The sequence below is a fragment of the Tarenaya hassleriana genome, unplaced genomic scaffold, assembly GCF_000463585.1.
Source record: "Tarenaya hassleriana unplaced genomic scaffold, ASM46358v1 Cleome2, whole genome shotgun sequence".
In the NCBI taxonomy this organism is placed as follows: domain Eukaryota; kingdom Viridiplantae; phylum Streptophyta; class Magnoliopsida; order Brassicales; family Cleomaceae; genus Tarenaya; species Tarenaya hassleriana.
This window is the reverse complement of record NW_010965372.1, coordinates 7,160,265-7,171,491: the sequence shown is the minus strand read 5'-3', so window position 1 is coordinate 7,171,491 and position 11,227 is coordinate 7,160,265. Positions and strand designations below refer to the sequence as shown.

The window sequence follows — 11,227 nt, the reverse complement described above, 5'->3', positions numbered from 1 at the left end:
TGCCGAAGCCCCCCGGACTGACCCGCTGCGGGAAGAGCTGCCGCCTCCGGTGGATGAATTATCTCCGGCCAGATATCCGGCGAGGCAACTTCTCCCACGACGAAGAGAGGCTCATCGTTAATCTCCACGCCCTTTTTGGCAATAAGTATGTATATGCCTCTATCTTTTTTCTTTTTATATATATATATTACTGTTTTGCCAAGCAGGTAAATTGAATGAAAAGTTGTATATACTCTCGAATTATACGTTTTTTTTTTCGTTTGATATTCTTAACAGAAAAAATGTTTATAATACGGATGACGACTTTTTAATTTTTTGTCGTTGGCTCTGTTCTTTCTTGTTGCATGCAATCTGATCTCTGTATCGCTTTTTTTTTTAATTGACGAAAAAAAACACATACTTGTATATTTATATGTTTCTGGTTATATATCATTGCAAAATTTTATTTGATACTTATAATATACTGCTTTTTGGAACCCAAGCCTCCGTGGATGGGAATGTTCAATGATCAACTTCTTTGTTATGTTGCAAACTTCTTTTATTGGATAAAAGATACAAAATTACTATGTTATTGGATATATCATCGCGAAAAATTGGATATTATAATACGATCATAATGATTAACCGATCGGATAAATATTATGATACAGATGGTCGAAGATCGCGAGCCATCTCCCGGGAAGAACAGATAATGAGATCAAGAACTATTGGAACACTCACATCAGGAAGAAGCTACTGAAAATGGGGATTGATCCGAACACTCACAAGCCAAGAACCGACATTAACCACATCCTCGACAGTGTATCTCCGCTGCTAGCAGGCGCCGCAACTGCCAACCGCCGCCGATTTGCTAACGACTCTCTCTTCAACAACATTGCTTTCGAAGAGGTTGTCAAAGTCCAGTTGCTGCATAACATCCTTCATATGATGAACCCTAAAACCGTACCGAACATCCTTAGCCTCGATACCAATGGTATAAACCCGCCTAAAGCAAAACCGGCTGAGGGACAATCCAACACAGTGTGTCCGCAATTGTTCACAAACCCTTTCGGATCAACCCCTCAAACCAACATGGATTTGGGGCCATCACTTGAAAATCTGTGTGGAATCAAACAAAACCAGACTCGCGGCTCTTGGGACATTCTTGCAGAAAACCGACTTCCGGGTTTGGTTTCGGTTTGTCAAGATAATTCGAGTACTAAACTGGTTACCACAGCAGGAAATGTTCAGATCGGAACTAGTCTGGAACCGGGTTTATATGGTTATCACGATCAATTCCCTGAAATCCCATATTCGGTTCCGGTTTATGCTGATATGCCTGGATTAAACCGAACTGAAACGGCCCAACGATCGACGGGTTCAGATGCCTTGGAGGCTTGGGAGAAGCTCCTTGACGATGAAACAAGCGATTCCTGTTGGAAAAGCTTCTTAGAGTAAGATTTATATATCTCTTCCCAATATTAATCTATAATAGTTTTTTTATTTTATTTGTCATGATAGATTAATTTATAGTTTTTCATTATATGATTAAAAAAGAAAAATATGACTTAGAGAGACCATTTTCTGATTAATTCGCAGTTTGACGTCCCCAAATTCATCTGCAGAGGATCATTTGTGATTAGAGTGCAAGTTCATGCATCATCTCAAATTATATAGGATCATATCTTATACAGAAAATACAGAGAGAGAGAGAGAGAGAGAGAGAGAGAGTTCAGTGTTATTATTTGTATAAGTTGTAACTATATTTACTTTCATCGTTAATCGTCTATAATCAAGTACAATAATGATCGTCATTTATATATAGCAATAATAGAGAGAAAAAAAGGTTCTTTTGGACAAAAAAACGATTGATGTATGCATGATTATATTACATAAATGGGATATATTAGAAAGTCAAATAGTGTTAGTTAATGTTGTTTGCCGTTAGGTTTAGATCCTTTATATCTTTCAACTTAAACCGTTGACTGTTGTCTTATTCAACCTATATAAAGACAGACCAGAAAATGAATAAATAGTCTTGTGAAAAATAAAAATGAATAAAATCCACGGTGGCACTGGCAATGAACTTTTTACAGTTCAATTATTTATGTGAGCTTTTTCAACCCACACAACTAATGCCACGTGTCCTCTCCGCCGGGGTTATTTCTGCCATTCCAGTGAAAAATTAAGGCTAGTTTCGTAGTTTCTCTTGTTTTCCATCTATGTCCTCTCTCTTCTCCGTCTCCCACCGTGATCTCTCTCTATCTATCCGCACGAGGTGAACGGATTCTTTGCCGTCGGCGGCGGAGGTAATAGCCGCGGAGATGCGAGGGTGAAGGTTGGCGGTTCCTCTCCGCCGAAGCAGAAACCGCATCCTGCGGTGCACACTGCGAACGCCCTTCCGCCGCCGTTCCTGAGCAGGACCAGAAACAGACGCGGTTGTTTCATGGTGTTCGACGGACAATAGCTTCGTCGTCTGGAATCCGCCGGAGTTCGCGCGTGATCTTCTGCCCAAGTACTTCAAGCACAACAATTTCTCCAGTTTTGTTCGCCAGTTGAACACCTATGTACATCTTCTGATTCCCCATAATTTCGTTTGATCTGAAACAATTGGCTGTGATTCTCGTCTCCAGAGGTATTAGTTTGTTATGATATTGGTGGAAATTGATGCGTTGCGTAAGACATGTAAAACATGGGATTTCTGTCTTAGAAAAAATAGGTTGTTCGTTCTCTTTTTCAAATGGGTTAGAGATGGGTTTTGTCTGAGCATCCCTGGCAGCTGGCCTTTGGTGTTGAGATCCAGATGCTCTTGGTCGTGTTTGGATTGTGCATTTTTTTCAGTTGTTGTTTGGAAATTCACCGCCTTGTCTGGAGTTGGTATTTAACATCTCTTTCTTGGTCGTCTTGCAAAGACGTGGAACCTCTTTGCATCTTCGTGATGGTTTCGACCCCTTCATTAACGTTTGTTTTTCCTTCCATCAAACAGGGATTTAGGAAAGTTGACCCAGATCGCTGGGAATTTGCGAATGAGGGCTTCTTAAAGGGTCAAAAACACCTCTTGAAGACTATAACCCAAAGGAAACCTGCTCATGGCCATGGTCCTCCACAGGGCCCAAACTCAGCATCTGTATCGGCATGTGTGGAGGTTGGAAATTTTGAGCTTGAGGAAGAGGTTGAATAGCTCAAAAGAGACAAGAATGTGCTTATGTAAGAACTCGCCAACAACAGCAGCCAACTGATAAACCACCTTCAAAAGATGGTTAAACCTCTTCAGGTTATGGAGCAGCGACAACAATATATTATGTCTTTCCTATTCAAAGCCATGCAGAACCCCACCTTCCTGTCTCATTGCATACATAAGCAGAATAATAATATGCATGTCACTGAAGCCAACAAGAGGTGGAGGCTGAAACAGGAAACTGCTGCCGAGAATAACCATAGCTCGGTTGCTTCCGTTGGACAGATTGTCAAGTGTCAGCCTCTAAGAAGTGATGTGACCATGTCGATGATCTGGAACATAATGAATATGAATGACAATGGTCTCTTTCATCATGGTTGGTTTCCGACTCTAATTCATGGCAGCTCACTAAAACGGGTCTCATGGGTAACTCTTCAAGAGGTACTGCCCACAACTTCAGGGTGACTGCATGCACAGCCATCGTCCTACTTGCCTACAACATCTGGGCAGGGGTTATCGTATACACGCGTATCGTCATTGTTATCAGTCCCTGCAGCTTCTGCTGCCGTTTCTGAAGCCTTAACCACTGAACGATTCTCGAGAACTCAATTTCTGGAAAAGCCCTCTGCTTCAGCCTCCCCGTCCAATATTGTCATGCCTGCGATTCCCAGAATGCCAGAACTGGCACCAGATAGCTTCAGTGACATCCATACAGATAACCACATGGATTCTGAGGATTTCTTCGCGAGCCCTTTGCTGGATAGATCAGACCCCCCATTCAGTTCGAGGTGATGTCTCCAGATCTCGGCATGGATGATTGATGAGTAACTGTGATATCATTTTCCTTTCAGTCCCTATATCAGCTATGATAAATACTTGAAAATATATGTATGTGCATTTTCCAGTTTCCTTTCAAGGGAACAACCATTGTCGATTCTCCGGATTACAGTCATGGCTGTGACATGGGTAGCACTGGCAGAGGCCTCGACCGTTATACCTACCTGTAAGCAGATGGCTTCTCACCCTTTTAACGTCTTTATTTTATGCTCGATGTTTTTTTTTCAAAAAAAAAATCTTGCTTTGAAATGTCTGGAATCTAAGATGTCTTCGTCACCAAGTCTCTCGTATATTCTGGCAAACATCAGATGTCATGTTCGTCTTGATTTGGCTTCAAAACTCTTTTCTTTTCTAAAAAATAGTGAAAAAAAAGGAAGGGAGATTCGCCATATATGATCAAAACCCACATATTGATCTCTTGTCTATATGTTCGTTGTTTATCATTCTTCATCACACTTTTGATATATGGTCATAATATATATATATATATATATATATATGTATGTATTATGTAGAATCATAGATTCACAATATATTATATATGTTCAGACAATAGTCACATATATAGTCGCCGTCTCATTAAATTTCGAAAGGAGTCCATTCAAAAAGGTGCCGACATTTTTACCAATGTTTGACTTCTTGGAGATATTTCACCTGTCGTTTTCCACTGTAGTTTTTTAGGATTAGACCCGCAATATATATTTGACTGAGTCTTTGGTTTTATATGAAAAACAATAATACATCACATTTATCTTACTCTCCTGTTTAATATTCTCACGAGTAATTAAACCAATCATCCATCCATCCATCCATCTGGATGGACGAAATGCATGACATATGCACATGCATGTATACGCGGTTGTATATTAAGACTTGAGCTGGATGTTGAGTTTGACCAATTCTTTTTTTTTAATCATTGTGTATATGTGTGTATATATACACGCGAACACATATAAGATCGACACTGATTTTTTTTTATTTTTTATTTTTAGAAAATAAATCCTAAAGGTTGCTTCCTAACCGGATAATGCACGCATATTATATAATACAGAAATATATTAGGTCACATAATCTCATACATATACATACATGTATATATATATTGATAAGGCTGCAAGATTGAGTAATATTATTCCACATGGCTCGAGAGAAAACAGTGACCATTTGCCACGTGACATGACGGAACAAGAATGGATAGAATGAAATCGGAACAAATATTTTTAAAAAGGCTTTTTGGTCCGATCAAGCGATGATTTGTATATCCGAGGTGGCCCAATGAAATGGCATCCTTTGCATGCCAAATCTATATGTATTTATTCCATCCAATCAAACCGTGAAAACCAACACCCCGGTACAATATATGCCACGTGGACATTGTGTTATTTGCGAAAGTCGTAATGACACAAATACCCTCGGCGTTCGCTTCGGTCAACGGCGGTGAAAGGGACCTCCACCGGTAAGACGGTGAAAATGAAACAAAACGCCGTTTTTGGGGCCGTCTGCGTTTGGTTGAACCACCTAACAACCACCACTTTCCTTCACACTTCTCTTTCCTTTTTTAAAAAGAGTTTTTTTTATATAATGTAATAAATTTTATGTATATGTGCATATGAAATAATGCATCCCAAAGTTTTTATTAATTGGATTATTTAATATAGTTTCATATCGAATATTTAATATTATTATTATTACTTGTGAATTTCGGAACCCACCCGACCCACCTTTATTGTTTTTAAATTACGGTGGCCACTAAAAAAATTGACGCTTGGAGTATAAAACTATAAATTGTCCTTCGCAAAACCTTTTTCGGTTTTCCAAGTTCCTTCCTCTTTCGGTATACTTTTTTCCCATAGCTACAGTTTCTCTCTCCTCGCCGCCGGGAAACCGCTTTCTCCGACGGGAAACCGCTACCCCGCCCTGCTTTTCGGCCTCCGTTTCTCGTCGGAAACAGCTTGTGCGCTTTCTCTGGTGGATATTGTCAGGCGGATTTTGATATCCGTCGGACACGGTTACGCGGCGATTCGGATCTCCGCGTTTGACTCGGTCTGTCTCGATTCACGGCGTTTTCTTAAAATGTGGTGTGCCGTGTTCGCGTATCAAGTTGTGGCTTGATTCCGCGGGTTGAGGTCGTGATCTAGGGTTTCATATCTCCTTGGTTTGGCTGGGATTCTGGCTTTGTTCTTTGCTTGTCGCGGTCTGGTTTTCGTTGAGTTGAAGAGAACGGAGGCCTACAGAGATAGACTACGGAATGCCATGGTGAGTTGATGTATTCCCCGCATTTCCTTGTCTAAAATCGGTTTTCCTGCCTTGAAATTTGTCTAACCGTGTTTTTTATTGAACAATTTCCCACGGGTTTTGTTCTTAATGATTCCTGTTTCAGATCTCATGCATTGTTTTGGTTTTTGATCACCGTTCTGTTGCTTTTCTGAAATTTTCGATTGTTTCTTAATTTCGACCTTTGTAATTTTATTGCTGGTGGAGATTCTATGTATAGACAGATTTGGAAATCCTGCCCATGCCGGGAAATCTTCACGGCATTAGTGACAACATATAGGCAAATTTCCGGCGGAATTTGAAATTCTTTAATCGATTACATATTTTTAACTATTTAAGTTTCTTTTTGTGGAATCTCATCGCGAGAGAATTTGGCCTCTATCTTCCGTAGGAATTGGGTCGAATCTTACTCGGTCAAAATCTGTGTTCTGGGGAAAATTGTCGTTAGTTTTTGACTCGCGTTGTCCGAGGGTGCCGGAATAGTAATTTCACATTGAAGCATTGGTAGGGATTTGGTCAAACTGATAGGGAGTGTAAATCTTGGAAGCTGATATGCTTATACTTTTAAGAATGTTGCTGTTGACTGTTTCCGTTTTCTGCGTTCACTTTTCTGAGGAGACTTTGGCTATCTGGTTACGTATGAATCATTGACCTGCTGTATAGCCATGTCGCAGTATACGTAGGATGTGAACTTTTGATCCCGCAATTTTTAGTAAAATTTGCTTTTCCCTTCCACTTCTGTCCTTGGAATGTTATCTAACAACACCCTTCATCTCCAGGTCGAAGGGAGGGTCTGCTTGTCCAAAGAGGCTAAGAATGGTTTAGAATATCTTAAACGTAAAAGGCTTCAGAGAATGAGATCAGACTCTGTCAATGAAACAGTAGGTGTGACCAACACAGTCATTAGGAGTGGAGGTGATGCGCTGAGAGCATCGGCTTCATGTGGTGTGAGGTTACGGTCAAATGTTAGTGATACGATCTCCAGATTGAATGGTGTATCTGCTGGGAAGAATGGCTTATTGAAGCGCAAAGTAGAGAAGTTTGAAACAGATAATCTCGATTGGACCGACAGACTTCCAGAGTGTCCTGTCTACAGACCAACAAAGGATGAGTTTGAGGATCCTTTAATTTATTTGCAGAAGATTGCTCCAGAGGCTTCTAAATATGGTATATCTGAACTCTACACTTCAGTCCTGAATATGCAAGGATTAGTATCGGAGACTATTCAGATCAGTTCTCATTTCTACTCATGTGCATATGTTGGTTGAAGATGCAGATTGGTATTAATTTTATGATTAATATGAGTTACTAATTATATGAAACATTGAGGACATGTGCTAAATTGATAATGATAAGTGATATCTCGAGGCTTTTATGTTACTCAAATGATGTTAGTTTGAACTCAATTTTCTTCTGCGCCTCCACTTTTTGCCAGGTATCTGCAAGATCATTTCCCCTTTGATGGCAACAGTTCCTGCAGGAGTTGTGTTGATGAAAGAGAAAGTAAACTTTAAGTTCACAACCAGAGTACAACCTCTTCGACTTGCTGAGTGGGACTCCGAAGATAAAGTTACATTTTTCATGAGTGGGAGGTTTGTTACCCAACCCTGCAGAATTTAGTTTTACGCCTTTGATCCATATCTCTGGTTTTGATGATTAGTAACTATGCAGGAACTATACTTTTCGTGATTTTGAGAGAATGGCGAACAAGGTATTTGGTCGTAGATACTCTAGTGGCGGTTGTCTTCCTGAAGCTTTCTTGGAAAAAGAATTTTGGAAGGAAATTGCTGGTGGCATGGCGGAGACAGTTGAATATGCATGCGATGTAGATGGTAGCGCGTTCTCAACTTCGCCTAGTGACCCACTTGGAAGCAGCAACTGGAACTTGAAGGTTTTGATTTGATATAGACTCTCCTATTCAGTTAAACAATAAGGAAACTACTTCTTGATTTCTTAGATATGTTGGTAGTTATCTGCTTTTTCATTTGTCTCAGAAAGTTTCGCGGCTGCCAAAGTCCACTCTGCGTCTTCTTGAGGCATCTATTCCGGTAAGTGACAAGATGGCAATTATTATGCTGTTCTATAGTCCACATTGTATGTCTTCTCCTTTCTAACCTGGGTTTGTTTGTTTCAGGGAGTCACTGAACCAATGCTTTACATTGGGATGCTGTTCAGTATGTTTGCTTGGCATGTTGAGGATCATTATTTGTACAGGTAACAGTCAAAGTTAATTTTAGTTTGTACGTTGGTTACAAATTTTTTCTTATGTTCAAGTAAAGTAAAGTTGGATGTTTGATCTTCATTTTTACCTTTCTTTCTTCTCAAAAACAGCATTAATTATCAGCATTGTGGAGCATCAAAAACTTGGTACGGTGTTCCAGGTGCTGCAGCCCTAAAATTTGAAAAGGTGGTCAGGGAGTGTGTATACAGTGATGATATTCTGTCAACCATTGGAGAGGATGGAGCCTTTGATGTGCTTCTGGGGAAAACAACCCTATTCCCACCAAACATTCTGTTGGATCATGATGTGCCTGTTTACAGGGCCATACAAAGGCCTGGGGAGTTTATTGTTACATTCCCTAGGGCATATCATGCCGGCTTCAGCCACGGTAAGACATTTTTGTCCTCCAATTGGCCAGATATTTTTGTCGCCCCTACCTCCAACTGCACACCTTAGCCACGACTTGATCTTTATCTGAATCATGATCATGTGTTGAAACTTTGTAGGCTTTAACTGTGGCGAGGCTGTGAACTTTGCTATGGGTGACTGGTTTCCCTTTGGAGCTATTGCCAGCTGCCGCTATGCTTATCTTAACAGGGTCCCTTTGCTTCCTCACGAGGAATTGATTTGCAAGGAAGCAATGCTTTTATACACAAGATCTGAACTCCAAGATCTGAATTTTTCACCTGCAGACTTGGTGGCACACCATTGCATCAAGGTTGCCTTTGTCCACCTGATACGTTTCCTTCATTGGGCTCGTTGGTCTTTGATGAAATCAAGATCATGCACAGGCCTCACTTCGAATACATATGGGACCATTGTATGCAGTTTGTGTAAACGGGATTGTTATTTGGCTTTTATAAACTGTGACTGTTACGCGCATCCTGTTTGCCTTCGCCATGGTAAGCTTTATTCTCTTCTCTCCATACAGATCCTTTGTTTACGATTTATTTATTTTTTTATTGAGGGTGGAACTGTATCTTATCCAGATATTAAAACGCTTGACCTCCCATGTGGGAGTATCCGCACCCTTTTCTTGAGGGATGGCATTGAAGACATGGAAGTTGCTGCCAAGAAGTTTGAGGAGGAAGATGGAGTATCAGATGCAAATTTGATGGCAGGCGAAGGAGACTTGTATCCATACCTGATGTCAAACACCTTTCCAGTGACTGGAGGAGACGGATACTCTCCTTATTCCACCATAGATTTTGACTTCGCCCCTGAAATGGATATGACATCTCGTGACCAGGCAAAGCAAGGAAACCCTGTCTTGAGCCTTGAAGCTGGTGTCTCGTGTCTGTCCTCCGTTGTTGATGATTATGAATCCGCAACAACTCCTGATTATGTAAGTTTTGAATATTTTTATTACTTAGTTTTCATGATATACGCTTGTTGGAATAGCTAGCTCTTTCCAATTGTCTTATATCATTTCTGTTTTCTTCAAAGCAGGTACAGGGCCGAGCTAATGTTAGCAGTGTTGACTCCAAGCTGTCTACAGAAGTAACATGCAGTAGTTACAAAACTCCATTATTCTCTGCGTTTCCAGGGGAACTTCCAAATTCCCATTCTGGGAAATCTCACCACGTCCCAAGTGATAGACCTGTGGTGGATCAGGAAAGTGATGGCTCTGATTCCGAGGTTTTTAGGGTCAAACGCCGTTCTTCTGTGAAGTTTGAGAACCGAACATTGGTCCTTGACACGTTAGTAAGGAACTCTGAGCATCAGGTGAGCAAGACGCATCTCTGTATTACATGGCACACATTCATCTTTGATCTTGTTGTAATATACAGCGGAAACTGAGAGGAACTCTTGTTTCTTTTCGGACCAGAGGTCTCTTAGCATCCGAACCTTCATGTGTATGCCATTTTCTTAATCGGTTTTAACATGAAACAGGAGGGGCTTAAACGACTGAAGAAACCGCAACATGAAAGAAGGTGTGGCCAACTGGTACAATCCAAGGATGAGCCTGTAATTGAATCTCGCTCTATCTCAAACCGAAGGGAAACGTTGCAGCAAAGTGCTTCAACCGACAGAATCGTTAGAGGAAGCACGGTTACCGGTTTGATAAAGATCAAGAAGACCGGGAATCATAATCAAATAAGCAGACCACCGCAGCAACAGAATCACTGGGAAGGCAGAGGAGGAGGGCCAAAGCGTCTAAAAGTAAAGGGGCCGAGGTTCGCTCAACCAGAAGGATGAGCAAAAAAGCATAACAAAGACTCCCTGACTATCATTTTTTTTCCTGCTAACCGGATTCTATTGTTACAATATGGGAGTTCTAACAACGCCGGGGGAGATGAGGAGGCAAACACATATAGCTGATTTCTGGGAGGAAGCAACAGACATAACATAGAAAAAGTTTAACCCAGTTTCATTGGTAGGACACAATCTTTGATTCTTTTTGTGCAGGATGTATGTCCAAAACCTAGGGGGGCAACCCGCACCTACGTCTTTGAAAGAAACAAAAAAAAGGAAGAAAAATTGCTTATGGAGAGGGAAGGGAGGGAGTGTTCTCTCAGGCCGCGGTGTTTTTCCTCCGTGGTAGGGGAGCCTCAAAAGCCGGAGGTTAGTTGTAGCAGCAGCAGCCACTATTTTTTTTTTATCATCATTTGGAATATTTTTTTCCCAGGCAGAGTAGAGGGCCAAATACACTATTCCCGTTGTAAATCTCTGGCCTTAGGATTAAGATTGGCATTTTTTTTTAGGGAAGGCGCCTCTGCTGCCATTGATTGGGTTGG

At 40.9% G+C, this 11,227-nt stretch overlaps 2 protein-coding genes and 1 pseudogene across 6 annotated transcripts in view; all 3 read left to right on the top strand.

The window, feature by feature from the left end:
• LOC104812825 (transcription factor MYB39-like) overlaps positions 1-4,216 on the top strand; it is a 4,443-nt gene extending 227 nt beyond the window's left edge. Inside the window, exons 2-6 of the mRNA XM_010540192.2 lie at positions 23-145; positions 651-1,433; positions 1,579-2,546; positions 2,966-3,945; positions 4,063-4,216. Of these exons, the coding sequence (XP_010538494.1) occupies positions 23-145; positions 651-1,433; positions 1,579-1,618 (946 nt within the window). The 3' untranslated portion in view covers positions 1,619-2,546; positions 2,966-3,945; positions 4,063-4,216. The remainder of the gene's footprint in view (positions 1-22; positions 146-650; positions 1,434-1,578; positions 2,547-2,965; positions 3,946-4,062) is intronic.
• LOC104813339 lies at positions 2,249-4,216 on the top strand (annotated as a pseudogene).
• A 1,580-nt stretch (positions 4,217-5,796) lies between these two features.
• The window catches only part of LOC104812824 (lysine-specific demethylase JMJ706-like), a 6,643-nt gene continuing 1,212 nt past the window's right edge, over positions 5,797-11,227 (top strand). Inside the window, exons 1-12 of one of the 5 annotated variants that reach the window (XR_771634.1) lie at positions 5,797-6,250; positions 7,048-7,435; positions 7,704-7,860; positions 7,940-8,159; positions 8,263-8,316; positions 8,403-8,482; positions 8,600-8,877; positions 8,996-9,391; positions 9,479-9,834; positions 9,936-10,214; positions 10,383-11,054; positions 11,195-11,212. Coding sequence is in view for 3 of the 5 variants with exons in the window: in XM_010540189.1 (XP_010538491.1) it covers positions 6,248-6,250; positions 7,048-7,435; positions 7,704-7,860; positions 7,940-8,159; positions 8,263-8,316; positions 8,403-8,482; positions 8,600-8,877; positions 8,996-9,391; positions 9,479-9,834; positions 9,936-10,214; positions 10,383-10,688 (2,517 nt within the window). In the remaining 2 variants the exon portion in view is untranslated. The other 4 variants (XR_771633.1, XM_010540190.1, XM_010540189.1 and 1 more) reach the window with 4 other exon arrangements.